This window comes from Pangasianodon hypophthalmus, chromosome 8 (genome assembly GCF_027358585.1).
Source record: "Pangasianodon hypophthalmus isolate fPanHyp1 chromosome 8, fPanHyp1.pri, whole genome shotgun sequence".
In the NCBI taxonomy this organism is placed as follows: domain Eukaryota; kingdom Metazoa; phylum Chordata; class Actinopteri; order Siluriformes; family Pangasiidae; genus Pangasianodon; species Pangasianodon hypophthalmus.
Genome location: NC_069717.1, coordinates 17,805,244 through 17,822,104, shown reverse-complemented (window position 1 = coordinate 17,822,104; position 16,861 = coordinate 17,805,244). Strand labels below are relative to the sequence as shown.

General features: G+C 36.8%; 2 protein-coding genes across 3 annotated transcripts in view; one reads left to right on the top strand and one right to left on the bottom strand.

Annotated features, from left to right (window-relative positions):
- The window catches only part of plat (plasminogen activator, tissue), a 34,841-nt gene extending 32,224 nt beyond the window's left edge, over positions 1-2,617 (bottom strand). Inside the window, exon 1 of the mRNA XM_026925786.3 lies at positions 2,445-2,617. The gene's annotated coding sequence lies outside the window, so the exon portion shown is untranslated. The remainder of the gene's footprint in view (positions 1-2,444) is intronic.
- A 3,434-nt stretch (positions 2,618-6,051) lies between these two features.
- Positions 6,052-16,861, top strand: part of ikbkb (inhibitor of nuclear factor kappa B kinase subunit beta) — a 35,717-nt gene continuing 24,907 nt past the window's right edge. The window contains exons 1-2 of one of the 2 annotated variants that reach the window (XM_053235884.1): positions 6,052-6,244; positions 9,609-9,725. In XM_053235884.1, coding sequence (XP_053091859.1) covers positions 9,621-9,725 — 105 coding nt within the window. In that variant the 5' untranslated portion in view covers positions 6,052-6,244; positions 9,609-9,620. The remainder of the gene's footprint in view (positions 6,245-9,608; positions 9,726-16,861) is intronic. The other variant, XM_026925785.3, reaches the window with a different exon arrangement.

Below are 16,861 nucleotides of genomic sequence, written 5' to 3'. Positions count from 1 at the left end.
CAGCACCACATCAGTTAGCTGTCACAATGGGGAAAGCTGCATGTCAGTTCAACTGCAGATTCTGGTAAGTACAGTGAGTTTCAGTGTCAATGTCACTAGAATGATGGTAACTACCTTGCTTGGCGAAGTTACAGAAAATAAATATTTCTATTGTATAAATTTAACATATGTTTTATGTTTCACATTCAAACTAGATAGAAGCTAAGGTCATGGCAATTTGTACATCATTAAATTTTGAATTAATTAGGTCCAGGTCAAATGAATATATTTGTAGACTTTACCTTTCATATCTCTTTAAACAAATGGGAATCCTATTTTATCATTATATATTGACTGACTTTCAGAACTGTAAATTTTTGTAACTTCAAATGACTTTACTTAATGAGCCTAGGCTGCATGATATTGAAGAAAAATGCGAAAGGCGATAACTTGTTAAATAATGTGATATGCGGTACTATAACACTATAAGTGTATAAAATCAATTTAAATTATATTTATATATATATATTTAAAAAATGAAAATGACACAACCAACATATGTTTCATGTTTTTTGAGAAAAATGCTATCTGTATCACCCTAAAACTCTGACTTTTCATAACTTTTTGAAGTATTAAAATCATTCAGTTATCACAAGCCCTTGTGATTATATTTCAATATTTCAGAAATAATATATAATATATTGCAATATTACAAAAATTTCGATATATTGTGCAGGTCTATTCAGTACATGTGCAGCTGATTATGAATAAGCTAACCTTTTGAGATTTTTTTTTTTTTTTTTTTTTAAACATAACCCAATTTTTGACAGTCTTCAGTACAATTGAGCATTTCTCATAATGAGCATAATGCAAAATATGTAGCCATGTTACATGTAAATCAGGTGTGTGCAGCACTGACAAAGACAAGTAACTACTAAACCATGTTGCCTTCTAAATAATAGTAAGAAAAACATTATGAATTTGTGGATTCATAGGTTTTTGGTTTTATATACACACACACACACACACACACACACACACTGTGGCATGGTTGTTGGTACCAGAAGGGCTGGTTTGAGTATTTCAGAAACTGCTGATCTCCTAGGATTTTTACACACAGCAGTCTGAGTTTACACATAATGGTCAGAAAAACACAAAGTTTACACAAAATGGTCAGAAAAACAAAAACCACTGAGTGAGCGAAGGTTCGGTGTGTGGAAACACCCTGCTGATAAGAGAGGTTAGAGAAAAATGGCCAGACAGGTTCGAGCTCAGGAAATCTGAGGCTATCATGGGCATAGGCTCAGACAAACTAGACAGTTGAAGATCAGGAAAGAAAAAAAAAATCACCTGTGATTGTGCCTTAAAACAACGTTTCTGTTCGTAGTAGTAACACACGGCATATTTGCTACCTTAGTATAGTTTAGTATAGCTACCTTAGTTTGGTTCAAGGTACCAACTTCATATTTTGTGCTTTTACTAATTACAATATGCTCTTTCAGTTGGTATAATTCTTTTTATGGTAGACCGTATCATACATAGTTGCCAGCCAGATGAACTCTGCAGATGAACAACTTACATGACAAAGTTTATTACAAGGAGAATTCATATGCGACAGCCAAACTGTAACAGAGTAAGTCAGCTTGTTATCTTGCTAAAATGGTCTTGGCTTCTCACAAATTTGCTCCTCTAGAAGTATATGGTGTGTGTGTGTGTGTGTGTGTGTGTGTGTGTCTGTGTCTGTAAACTTCTATTGTGGTGAGGGCTTGTGTTGACTTTAATGAATACATTGAGCCATCAATGTACTGCTAACACTAACCCTAAACTTAACCCTGACTTCACCATATAAGGGAATCGTACACTTAAACAATCTACAGAGATGAGGCTTTCCTGGTCACTAAAACTGGAGTGATTCTTATTCTGACTTTTCTTATTTTGACTTTTCTTATTCTAACAAAACCCCCATACCCCAACACAAAAGAGAAACTATTAGAAACAAAGCCTCTGCGTTACAGCGTGCCGTAAATGTGCTGAGTAAGGGCCAACGCCAAAGACACTTTCATTATACACTCCCACGCTGATGTACTCACGCTGAAGCGCTCGCATGCCAGCACTGAGAAGCAGATAAGATCAATGCAACAAAGGCTGGAATATACCAAATCTTCTTAGTGAGGGCCAAGCTCATAATACATTTCTCAACTTTTCTTTTATTGTATGATGATGATACTGTGCCAAGTACCTTCTAACAGCGCTGAGGATAAGAATATACGATAAGAGGTCTCTTCCATAATAGCCAAGAAATTCTCCTCCAGTTACAAACTTTTTATCTGCCATCACTAAAAATTTCACCCGGGTTTAGTTGAGTTGCTGAGAGCAGTAGTGTAAACAAAACCTGAGATTAGAGAGAGAGAAACAGAGAGATAGAGAGAAAGAGAGAGAGAGAGAAAGAGAGAGAGATGTCTCACCTTCTAACGTCTCTTTTGTGTCCTTCCACTAAATGTGAGTGTAAAAAGCGGTGTAAATCCACAGGGAGTCCCGGTCTTTCTTCCAGTCTGTCCGTGTGGACCAAGAAGCTCCGAGTATTTATGCGAGTCCACGTCTTGATCGGGAAAAGGAGTAGGCTTTGCTAATGATGCTGCGTCCTGGGCGGAGCTAAGCATTGTCCCTGGAGGCTCGTTGCGTCTGGACCGTAACACCAAGTTTAAGCTAGAACTGGGTTTGGGGTACTTTAATAACGGCTTTAGCCCGTGTTTGAACTATGCCTGAAATAGGTTTGCACAAGTTCTGTCTAGGTTTGCATCAGTGCTGGATGGGCCAACACTGGACCATGTCTGGACAAGAATCAGTTTTCCCCCAGGCTTGGCACTGACTCAAAAAGGTGCCATAAGAATGGTTGAGTTTGGTTATGTATACTTTTACCTCACTGATTTAAATGCCATGGCATGATGTTTTACATAGGTTTTGTGTATTTTTGTTGTCTGCTCCTCCCAGATGGTAGGTTACTTTTAGCCTTAGCTATTACTGCAGTATATGAAGGTATCTATTATTATTAGTTATTATTATTAGTCTAATATTAATATTCATTAAGAAATTCATTAATATTCATTAAGAAATTATTAAATTATTATTATATATTTGTAGATGAGGTATTTAAGAAGCTTTCGACAGAGAAAATTACAGAGATTGAATAGATATCATCAGCTGTATGCCACATTAAGCTAATGTGTGACATGGGTTGATGATTATATGAGGTCCCCCAACACCCTGGCACTAAGTGAAATTGACAGTGTGGTAGTAAACCTGTCAGTAAAGTCTCTTAGGTAGGCTACAACCCTGGGGGAAGTAAGTTCTGCTTAAAGTTAATTAACAGAGAACACATTTCTGACACACATCACGTGCAACAAGAGTAAACACCGCAGAGATGCATTCAAATTCCACACTTCCACTGTCTATACACTGTGAACTGTAATCTACAATGAGGTCATGATTGTGCAAGGAATCTTAACAGTAGTGGCAATCAGGGATAGAAGAAAAAAGTAGAGATAGTGGAGAAAAGATGTTCACTGCTCCGCTGTACTGTCATGTTTTTTTTTTTTTTTTTTTTTTTTTTTTGAGTTTTCATTATCAAAAAAAAATAAAATAAAATTTAAGTCTGTGTAGTGTGGTGTGGATACTATTAGAAAGTTCCATTTCTTTAAAACAAACTCCTTATTCAGATCACTGAACTCAAAAGTTCTCAGTAAATCATATTCCACTATACCAACTTTAGTGACACTACAGGTAAATGGCTCAGAAGTTTTTTTATCCTCCTTTGAGCCATACTCTCAAACCTCCTTAATATCATTTAGCACATATCATAACTGTCAAGCCTACTGTTTTAAACTGTTATTAGCCTACTGTTTCCTGGAATGACCAAAATTATTGTGCCCCTTTTTGTGTATGAGTACTGGTTAACCATAGTGCATGTGCAGGACAACATTTATGAATTAAATGTTTTCATATTTAATGTTGATGAAATATTTCATATTTCCTTTAATTTCATTTCATTTAGAAATCAAAACTGACTGCAGATATAATTCATAATATTTTAATGACACTACTGTCATGGTTTGTTATGTTGCAGTGGCCCCTGTGAGAGGTGTGGTTCTGGTGGTTCCTGGTTAAAAATTGGCTTAACATGCCTTTGGTTGTGTGCTTGGAAAATATTTGAAGGGAACATTTCCCTTCATAAGGGTTTGATTTTACAGTAAGAATTAAACTGTTTATACTTGCCCCATTTCAGCTGCTTCACTTCTGCACGTTTACCATGCATTGCATATGAAGCATATGTAGACCTTCCAACCTTGCTGAGGAAAGTCTACATACTGTGCTTGATTAGATTATTTTGCCTGTGAGTAAGGGACCTCTTTCAAAATGTCTACTTCTGTGTTATGTGACTCAGGCAGGTTAACATTTTATACTATGTTTTCACAGTGCCTTCCGCACTTTATCACACTGCGGGATACAGCAGTTTTCTCTAGCAGAAAACTCTTCTATAAACAGTGCAGAAGCAGCTGGAGACATTTAAGTGAAACAGCACTTCATCTGCGTCATCAAGCTATGACTAAACTGATGAACATCATCACTGGCTTGTTTTTCTAATTTGTTACAAATATGTCACACTTAAGTGACCAAATAATTTACTAAAGTAAAGTAGAAAATAAAAAATATTTATTGGTGTTGTATAAATGAATATCTGATTACAGACGAATACCTATCTGTTTACTATTATGAATGTTTTCTATACTTATAAACTGGAAATTTCAAAGAAGTTGCTCTTAAGCTATGACAGCTTGGGCAGCAAGTCTCAGCTTACACAAGTCTAAGGATGGCTGTTAGAATAGACCTTGAACCAGAGTTCAGGGCATTTTCATTGGAATGTTGAGGAAGATATGGACCCCTAGGGTTCTATAACAATACTGTAGAAATTTTTCATTAGTGAGCAAACATTACGTAGAAAATACACTGAATCAGAGACTTGCGTGTTAGATGTGTGTATATCTTTCCACGCCTAGGGTGTAACACCAGGAAACACTCACCAGTACAGAGGAAATGAACACATGGGCATGGGTGGAAGAGATGGCAGGGAGGGAGATTGTAAAAATTGCTTTGAGTATTCAATATGTAGAAGAAATTCACACTTTAAAGCTCTTTGCCTATTTCATATTTGTACATAACTATTGGGGGTTGGGGGCACGGAAAGGCAGTACAGTGGCACAGCAGGTAACCTGAGTTACTGTCTGTGTGGAGTTTGGTACGTTCTCCCCATGTCCACATGGCTTTCCTCTCGGATCTCTGCTTTCCTTCCACTTCTGAAAAGCATGCCTGTAGGTGGACTGGCTATGCTAAATTGCCACTAACTGTACATATTGTATAGTGTACATACTGTATTTTATTTTATTTTATTGTATTGTATTTTATTTTACTTTTTTAATTACTTGTCTTGTTATGTTGGTTTCTCACACCATGGGTCTGGGGGAAACGAAATTTCAATCCTCTGTATGTCCTGTACATATAGCAGAATTGACAATAAAGTTGACTTTGACTAAGTGACCGTGTGAATGTTTGGACTGGCATCCCTTCCATTCCTCCCCCCAGTGTTCCCTTACCAGGATAAAGTTACTGAAGATGAATGAATTACATATTAACATAGGGTATAGGGAAAGCCGCAATGTGCTGTAGTGTAAAAACTGTTTACAGTTCAAATATACAGCTGTTTGCCACTGTCGTACTTGTTAATACTGTAGGATATTTGACTCTGCCAAGTCAAATATGTGTACATTTGGCCATATGTGGTGTTCTTAGTCACAATATTTGATAAAGAAGATTAAAATATATACAATTAGGCCTATGTATGTAATAGCGAAGTTAAAAAAAAAACAATACGGTTATGTATTCACACTAGTTGTTGCTTTTGCGTTGAGATATTATATGTTCACGTTTAATAAAAAAAAAAAAGTGTAAATATAGTATATTCACTAAAACAGCCTCGGCGATGGATCTTTCTCCCTGGTAAACTACAGAAGGCGTTCTTTTCTTACGGGAAGTGACTTTTCAGTTTTCTCAGTTTCAGGAAGTGGAGAGAAACACGATGTATAGTATAACGACGAATGCTTACAAATTAAAATTAAAAAGAAAGTCGCAAAGAGTAACGTGTTAATTACAGGTTCCTTTATTGTTACTCGTGTGCAAAAACCTTGTGAAGGGAAGCGATTCAGTTGTGAAGGTAAAGATCCACTTGTTTGCTTGGTCGTTATTTAAATAAGTGTCTTAAATATGCTGGTGAGAATTTGTCGGTTACATATGCTGTTCCACCGAAAATAAATGTCCTACAAACTGGAACATGATTACTGTATTCAGTTGCTTGTTCAGTAATTATATCTTACTACTGTTCGATCTGTTCAGAAAAAAAAACGTACCAATAGTGAATCTAGCTAGCTGTAGCAAAGAACGAAAGTGATGACAGAGGGACTTCTTTTAACCTAAGAACATCGAAAGAACATTTTAAGAGTTTGTTTCTTTGATTAAGTAGGAAATAGCAGATACTAGAAAATGGCTTTTTGTTCATTATTATTATTATTATTATTATTATTATTATTATTTATGAGACATATTATAAATATTCAGCTCCAATTCTCGAATTTTTTAAAAATTATTTATTTATGTATTTATTTTTTCTTGGTTACAAAACCAGCATACGGGTTGATTATTGGCACTGCTGGGTGGGTTTAAAATGCTGATAATAGCTTATTGGTAATCTTTTCCGCAAACCGCTTAAAATAAGAGTCCCCCCTGAGTTCGCCATTTTGTTGATCTGCCAAGGATATTTATTCTGCAAACAGAATGTGTATTACAGTGAAGCTAATATAGCCTAAAACATGTATACAATATAAAACCTAACATGGAATGTGTTTAAAATGAACAAGCCATATAAATAAAGATTATTATTATCATTATTATTATTATTATTATTATTATTATTATTATTATTATTATTATTATTACTATTATGTGTTTATTAATTTATTATGTGTACCATCACATATGGCACTCAGATGTTGGGTAAATTCCCTGGGTAACCTCTGTCAACTGGCATTTACACTCACCGTCCACTTTAATAGGAGTTTAAAAGTCCAGGTTTTTCCCCATTCTGATGTTTGATGTGAACATTAACTGAAGCTCTTGCGTGATTTTATGCATTGTGCTGCTGCCACATGTTTGGCTGACTGGATTGGATAACTGTATATATGAGCCGGTGCTCTTATTCAAGTGGATGGTGAGTGTGTGTACACATACAGTACTCTCAAAAAGTCTTAGGCACATGCGAAGAAATGCTGTAGAGCAAAGATGCCTTCAAAAATAAGGAAATTAAATGTTTCTACATTTAAAAAAACTACTATAAAGAGCAGTAAACAGTAATAATAATAACAGAAATAAAATCAATATTTGGTGTGACGACCCTTTACTTAAAAAAAAGAAATAGTAGTCTCAGGTACAATTTGTGCAGTTTTATAAGGAAATGAGCTGTAAGTGTTACTGAGCATCTTGCAGAAGCAGCCACAGTTCTTCTGGAGACTTTGACTGTCACACTTGCTTCTTATTTTTGCAGCAAAACCCAGCAGCCTTCATTATGATTTTGTCTGAAAAGTGTCTCTCATGTAATATGCTGCTTTCTTTACTGAAATACAAACATTTTTCTGTAATATTTAAATTACCCTGAAAAACTAATGTTTGGAAAAACTAAAATGTTTTTGTACTGACTTAATAATGTAGAACTCATAAATTAAAAATCTATAACAAAGTTTATACTAAAAAAATAGGGTGCCTAGGACTTTTGCACAGTATATATATATATTTTTTCTTTTAGAAAGTTTATCTTGGTGTTTATCTGCAACCCCAGCTGCATATCAGGGTACTCCATGTGAGGTCATGAGAGCTGACTTGTTTTTGTCAAACAGACTACTAACTGTTGGAACTCAGTAATAAAAAACTTTGATAATGTTGGGTTATGATTTCCACCACTGTAACTAAAAAATATGCTTCACAGACCGCTGGGGGTTCCCAAACCACTATTAGGTTAGGCCATAGGCTAGCTTCTATCTCTTTAGGCCTGCAATATGTTTACGTTACTGTCTGTTCTGTCTAGGAAAAGTGGAGCACTATGTGGTCAACAGAATTTTTATAATCAGTTCAACACAGTAAATTCGTTGTTACAATTGTGTAATAACAGTAATGAAAAAGAATATGAAAAAGACAGCACTAGCAAGCATGTAGCGGCATGTTGTCAAATATGGTCCGATATTAATTTACACTGTGGCCTTTACACTGGATACAAGACACAGTTTACATGCACACAAAGCTTTTTTCACAATTATGGCACAAGCGTGGTTTCTAGCTAGAAATACTATAAAATACAATATTGTGCAGTGTATGCCCGTAATCGAAATAGTTAGTTAAAATTCTAGGCATGTTTAAATTCAAGTAATCAGTGACAAACCTGCATGGTGGCTATGATTAATTAGCATTAATTGGCATTAATTAATTATTTACACCTGTGTTACCTGCCTATGCACAATCCCAACTTTACTGTGTGAAAGACAATTCTGAATTTCATGCATAAGAAAAAAACTGAGGATCATTTTCTATACATCGTTGATAAATGAGGCTCAGGTGCTAATGCTATGTATTAAAAGTAGCCTAGTGAAAAATCTTTAAGTAAATATGAATGAAACAATGTGTATTATGTAATAAAATGTACTTTCTACACAATTCTCATGATTTTTCTATCTATGTATAAGCACATGAAGACATGGTATTTCATCATAACAAAAATGTTTTATTATTTATTGTCATATAATACAAACATCCTATGATGTTGCCAAGCAAAGCTAACCTTATTGCAAAAGAAGCAGCCCACAAATACAAGAAAGTGGTGGTTTGGGGGAAAAATAAGTGATCATACAAGATAAGCAATGAGATTCCTTTAGCATTTTAAGGCCACCCAGTGGTACCAAAGAAATAATCAATCTGTGACATTTTTGTAACCAAGAAAGAAATAATGAGAATTTCGGTTCAATACTTGTTTCTCTTGCCTTATAAATGAAAATAAAAACAAGCCATTTTCTAATTTCTGTTATTTTTGTTATTATTTCTGTTGTTATTAAAACACTCATTTGAGGTCCTACTGATTGGTCTCATTTTCATTTTCATGCGTCCCTTTCATGAGTAAAGTGGACCAAAATTTTTTTTTACTTCACTTAAGTTTTAAAACATCTATTTACTTCACTTAACTTTATCTGAACGTTATCTTAAGTTAACTTAACTTTCCAATCTTTGAAAATAAAAGAGTTATATTCTTGGATGCATCCTCAATTGTAAGTTACGTATAGCATCTGTCATTTTATTACATGTAAATGTAAACTTTATTATATCTAATTGATGATTTAAGTCTGTGTTTTCAGTGTTTATGAAGTATTGTATCTTACAGCATAAGTACTTTAACACTTCAATAACTGACCAGATTGTTTTTATTGCATTGTTGCTTTTAAATAAAGTTGTATTTGTGTGCACTTCTCTGCATGTTGTGAAAGTTCGAGGTCACAATGAGCCGTGCCCCTCCTATGCAGCCCCAGAACTGTGGCCCCTGGGAACTTAAGGAGAGACTTGGGACTGGCGGCTTTGGCAATGTTACCCGCTGGCAGAACAAGGTATAGCGCACTTTGTTTCTCTTCCTTTTACACAGGCCAATAGCAGGCCAATTTTACACAAAACCGCACACTAGGGCTACCTACCTAGCTACCTCCAGGACAACATACAACTCCAGGATTATTCACCCTTAAAGAGAATAGCCAGCTGTTGTATAAAATAAACATTATACACAATGATACATATGTTCCACTTAAAAACTAGATAAATTTACCCTTGCTCTGACCAATCATCATTGTCCAAAGAATCTCACAAAAGTGTTCCTTTTTCTGTTTCTTTGGGGTATATAATATGCAAGCATGTGAATTGGTGAGGAACGCAATGAAGAATGAAACTATCACACATTCAGCACTGGACAATTTAGTTTAGTTTCTGAACTGACTATTAGAGGCTGCACTGTTGGAAAAGCTGTCCAGAAGAGGCCTTTCCTGACAACATGACACAAAAAGCAGTGAGTGCATGTGCCTCTGGCAGGTGTTTACAACTCAGTAATATCTGGGTTTGTAAAGACACATTGCTGTTACTCTCTACAGGATAGGCTTCACCAAATATTAATTTTCAAACCAGTGATTTGCTGAAAAACTTGCAGAACTTAAACAGCAATACCAGCTGTAATTTTTCCTGTAATCACACTCCCCACACCATCTGTGTCACAAGTAACATTCCCTCCTGACATAATCACTGCTGAGGATCACCCACAGAAAGACACCCTGTGTTATTTATTTGCCAGTAGAAGGTAGAGGTGTGCATTTGAATTCTTTTCACGGCTCAAAATACTCAACAGACAAAAGAAGTGAGTCCATTTATTGCTGAGAGCTGATCACAACATTAATCATATTAGATCCCTAATGAGCAGTCCAGAGGCAACAGTGGCGAGGAAAACCTCCTTGAGACAAAATGACCAAGAAAGCTTGACAGTAGCCAGACATAAAAAGGGAACCCATCTTCTTCTGGGTGACACCGGATAGTGGGATTATAAATTATTTCAGTATAAAGGTGCAGAAGAGTAAAGACAAACAGTACTAAGTGTGTTGAAAGTATGTTAAGGATGAGCATATTGAGTCCTGGGATAGGTACAGGAAGGTCTTTATAATTAGAAGCTCTGCCGTTTTACCTAAGAGAAAAACTTTTTAACAAAATGCCTGAACAAACAGGTTTTTAAATTAAAGATTAAGAGTGTGTCTGAGTCAAAAACACAAATTGGAAGGTTGTTCCATAGCTGAGGAGCTTTGTAGATAAAAAGCTCTGCCCCATGCCATAGTCTTTATTATTCTAGCTATTGATAACCTGCATCTTTCAAATGAATCAAGCATAGCAAGATACCCATCCCATTAATATTATCTACAGCTGTGTTATCAGCATAGCAGTGGGAGCTCATATCATGTTATACTATGTAGTTATTTACATTTACAAACTGATTACTGTCAGTCAGGAAAGAGCTGTTCCCTTAACTCAAACAACAAAATTTTCTAGTCTATGTAGAAGAATATTGTGATTTGTGGTATCAAAAGCTGCATTAAGAGCAATGCATGGACACAACCCTGATTGGAGGCCAGTATTAGGTCATTTACTACTTCAATTCAATTCAATTCAGTTTTATTTATTTTTTATTTATAGTGCTTTTAACAATGGACATTGTCACAAAGCAGCTTTACAGAAATAATTGGATTCAAAAAATATATTGTAAATATGTGAATTTATCCCTAATGAGTAAGCCAGAGGCAAGGGTGGCAAGGAAAAACTCCCTGAAACAATATGAGGAAGAAACCTTGAGAGGAACCAGACTCAAAAGGAAACCATCCTCATCTGGGTGCAACGGATAGTGCAATTATAAATAAATCCCTTTTATTATTGTGTACTATATGGACAAATAGTGCAAATGTGCAACCAGTAAATACTTAATCCAGTTCTGTTTCAGTACTATAAGGCCTAAAGCTTGACTGAAAGATTTCATGTATGTTATTCTAATGTAACTGTGAGCTTATCTGCTAAGCTACAACATTTTCAGCAATCTTGGAGATAAAGAGGAGGTTTGGTATTGGCCTATAGGTTGACAGTTGTCAAGGGTCAGGCTTTTCTTTTTTTATAACTGCAAGATTTCAAAGATTTAGCTACATAACCAATGCAAAGAGAGGAGTTTCTTATTTGTAACAGGGGCTCGATTGCTGGTGGTAGTATTTGTTTAAGAAAATGTGTAGATATCCGATATAGTATGCAAGTTAATGATTTTCAGAAGGAGATCAGTGAAATGAATCAGTGAAATGAATTCAGTCTCTTGGATTGGGGTAAAGGAATTTCTAATGTCACACTAATTATTTGGTCATATTGGTCTCTGCATAACTGAGTATCAAATTGCATAACTTTAAATTGATATTCTTAATTTTCTGTCTAATGTTCAAAAACTCATAGTGAATGGAGGTTTTCAGGCATTTTCTAAAAAATAGAACATAACATTGGATGAAAGTTACAATAGGCACCTAAAATCAAATTGGTAAAAAAGTGTCCCACTTAATGGACCACTTAAATGTGTTTAAATGAATACTACTAGACACTCATTACCAAAACATACTTCTATGTTCTGACCACTGCTTTCAAGAAAACAAAATAAACCTAAAGAAAACTGTGAAAGTGAAACAAAGTGCACAAAGTGGCACTTCCAGTGGTATAATATAATGACCATATTGCCAATAACACATAAAATTTACACAATTTATACAATTTATACAGCAAAGTGTGAGCCTGAAATAGATGGCACAGGATGTCCTAAGAAACACACACCCAGTGTCACACTTCCCCTTCAATTTGGAATTCTTTTGTATAGCACAATGTGAGCCAAAAATAGATTATGTCCATTTAGGGTATAGGATGGCTATAACCTGGGGTTTTCGCTGTGAGAGTGCTGTAAATAATACCAGTGAAACTAAATAATGTAATGACCCAGGCAGAGGCAGTTATGTCCACCAGCACAGAGTATTTTAATAAATAAACAGGCAAACACCAGACAAAGAAGACAAACAAGGCAAGAGGGAATGGTACTGCTAGGCTAGGAATAGACAGTTGAGGAATAGACAACAGAAGACACAACAAAACTAAACAGGGAGAAAACCAGAATGTTTCAAATGCTAAGCTAATAGCTGGGCTAAATGCTAATGCTAATCATACAGCAATATCGAGAACACATAATAGATGAGACAAGGGCTCGACAAGGGAACAAACACATGAGTAGGTGTAAGCCCTCACAAAGAAAGGTTGAGAAGAGGTGGCTTATACGTATATACTCTGAGTCCAGAAACCAGCAGCAGGTGTCAGTACTCAGAAGAGTTGGAGTGCTGGGTACATGCTGCAGGGGACAGATCCATGACAAATAATAAATGCTTTGATGCTAAATAAAAGATTCCTTGATGCTTGCAATATCAGCTACATCAGTGTTCAGTTCAATTTAATTCTATTTTATTTGTATGGTGCTTTTAACAACAGATATTGCCACAAAGGAGCTTTATAAAAATCTCTGTTTAGATTCTTATTTATCTATGTAAAACCATCCACACAGCAGCAGTGAGTAAGACACACGTGCAAAAAATCTATACAGAAGATGGCTCTGGATTAGGCATGAGACAGAATATCATTGTCTTGAATATTGCGATACAAAATACTGTCAAGATTAATTTGCTGTGCGTATCGTGTGTAGCAATATTTCCATTTAATATTCATTATGAGCTCGACCTCTTCTTACAGACTAGGCAGCGGCACCAGAGGTAGTATCATACAGTGGCTGTTATTGCTCCCTTTGTACTCTGTCATGGCACGCAGGCCACTCCACATGCACTGGGGTTAGAGCTCTCTCAGTATGGTTTTTGTTTGGGAAATGCATGAGCAGAGTTTTTTGGAATGATCTCATCGGTGCACTTACTGATGCAGCTGACGACAGAATCCGCATAGAGATTGATGTCTCTCTCTGCAGCCTCAGCTTCCAGTCTGTGGTTTCAAAGCAGTCCTTTAGCTTGCTAATGGACTCCTCCTTTCCACTGATGGACCATTTTGCAAAATGAAGCTTCCTGTTTTAGCCTTTGTCTGTACTTTGGCAGTAGAAGAATGCTATTGTGATCTGATTTACCAATGGCTGGACAGGGATGGCTTCGTAACAGTCGTTTTTTGCTGAGTAGCAATGGTTAGCTCACTGTGTGTGGGAAAATCAATGTGTTGGTAATATTTAGATATTTTGATTAGGAATTTTTTCATGTTTTCCCTGTTGAAATCCCCAATGCCAATGAATGCAGCCTCGGGCTGTGAATTCTCAAGTCTGTTTACTGTGTAGAGATAGTCTAGTGCATGTCCTTTTTCCACTTGCGGTGGGATGTACACACAGGTTAGAATGACCAAGCTGAATTCCCTGGGGAGGTAGAAGGGACGAACTTTCATGGTCAAAAGTTTCAGGTTTGGACAACAGTAATTTGCTAAAAAAACAGTGCCAGTGCCCCAATGAACAAGAAACAAGAAACATATTCCTCCACCTCAGATTTTCCCTGAATCTGATGTTCAGTCCTGGCGGTGGACTTTAAATTCTGGTGGTGTAACGGCCAAGTCAGGAACTGTCGTGTTGAGCCACATCTCAGTGAAAGACAGTACATTACATTCTCTGATGTCGTGGTGAAATTTAATTCTCATGTACAGATAGTTTGTTATCCAGTGACTTGATGTTGGTTAGTAGAATGCTGGGGAGAGGACGGTTGGAATGCCTTTTTCGCAAGGGCACAGGACGCCAGCATGCTTACCTCTCTTGGTCCTATTGCCATGAAGACCAAGGAATTGCCCTTGAATTTTGAGATGAAGTTGTTAAGAGGAAAAAAAATGAAGAAGGTTATTAAAACATTGGGAAAGCTTTGATCCTTAGGGGAATACTGAAATCCAGTATAACAAAGGAAAAAACATCTCAGACAACCCAGACCAATATCAGGTCAAAGTGCCTGATATGGAGTGCCTGGGCAAGACAGAGAAGTGTCCAAGAGTCCAGCTAGAACACTGAATAGAGTGCAGAGTTCATAGGAGAACATGTGCAGAGCTCAACAATATCATCAGCTCTTCACAGAGCTGGCCTTAATGGGAGAGTGGCCATAAGGAAGCAACTTCTGAGAAAGCCCATATTAGAAAATCTGACAGCTTTTGAAAAAAATGATTTTGTGGTCTGATGAGACTAAAGTTGAGCCACTAGGTCTAAAGTCAAAGCAGAATGTTACAGCCCAACACCCAAGTAACACCATTCCTGTGATCAAGCATGTTGGTGGTAGCATCATGCTTTAGAGTTGCTTTTCAGCAGGAGTAACTAGAAAGCTTGTTGCTATCACAGGCAACATGGATGGAGCCAAATATAATCAAATTGAGCAGAACTTGTTTCAGTCAAATCTGTAATTGCTGCAAAAGGACAATTCATACTGAGGAGTGAATACTTTCAATTAGGCAGTTTTTAGATTTTTTTTTATATTCAAATAATTCTGAGGGCTTTATTTAATTCTTTAATTTTATTTAATTATTTAATTGTTGCAAATCAAGCAACAACTCCTACCTAACTGCTAGATTGCCAAAATGATGTTGGGCTAGCATTACATTAATTGATAACTCAGCCTACCTTTGTCATCCTTAATTATTTCATTATTAAATTATCTTCACTACTTACCACAGTTCTGGTTCCTCTTTTCCTCCGCTGGTTTTCTGGCTTCCAGACAGGTAAGTTCTCTTAATTTTGAAGAGAGTGACAATTAAGTCCAACATGCAAGCAAGATGGGGCCCCCTTTCGGGAAGTTCCTGGTATAGCATTGTACATTACCCATCAGAGGTTTTGGGGAAGTTCTGCACTTTGACATTTTCTTGGACTTAGTGTTAGCTTTATGGGGACCCCCCTCAAAACTTGGGGCCCTAATCAATTGCTTGCCTTGCCTGTACTGTTGCTATGCCTCTGGTTTTACCACTGAGGTTGCTGCTGTCAGCATCCATGTAAGACATAAAACTGACTATCAATCCTAGAGTTTCCTCATGTGAGATCAAAAGCTCTGTCTGGCTCATCACTTGCTATTGGGACTGTCTATCCTGCAGATGTTTTCTTTGGTTACTACCAGAATGGAAGCGATAGTAATGGCTCTGCAGGGTGCTGTGAACACTGTGTCATCTTCCTTCTGGCAGTAGCTGTTCTGGTGTGGGGCCTATGACGTGTAACGGTGAGTTGGAAGTCATGGAATGCGTGGCTGATCAGCCATCCCAGGTGCATTGCTTTGGGTACCTTGATGTCTGTGGCTGTACAATTATGGGCCATGTTGGGGGAACCTGATGTGGGAGAGAATGACATGGGTCTTGACAGCATATTAAAGACTAAGCTACGTGTTGCTGCAGTGACTGTGAGTCTCTAGTGGCAGTGTGGTGATGACTTGTGGTCTTAGTGAGCTAAAGTCTCTTCTCCTGCAAACATGTTAACAACTAACTACCAGAACAAAATAAAATAGAGAAGGGAAAAGAAGAGAGAGAGTCTTTTTTCAATGAAAGAAGAACCTTCCTGTTCACTAGGATAAGACAGAATGAAAGACTAAAGTTTTTTTTTTCAAGGTTAGGAAATGCTATTATTATAGGCTTATCTCTCTGGGGAGAAAAGATGCAGAAATAATAACAATAGTTCTAACTTTCCTTTTAATTCTGGGGGATTGACACCGTACACCTGTTATGTGACACTGTTGGGCCGCTTATCATGAATGCTTTTGAAAGTGATTCAAAGGGGTGAGGTTGTTTACACACACACACACACACACACACATATATATATATATATATATATAGGATGCCAAATTTAGGTGAAGTAAATGAATGCAGGGAATGGAGTGTGGAATGAGTATAGGGTGAATACAGAGGGGTTTGATTAAGGTTATTTTTACCACAATTTCTGTGGAAATCTTTTGGAAAATTTTCCTTTTCTTTAAAAGTTTGTTGATGGTTTCCACAAGCTTGGTTTCTGGATAGGTTGAAAAGATGGGGAAAAGATGGGGTAGCCGAACACAGAAGGCAGAACTAGTAAAAGTATGGTGAAAGGAATCAGACTGGCTCAGTTGGCAGGTTGCCCCGAGTCTAGGACTAAGCCTTGCTGTGTGAGACTGTTCCA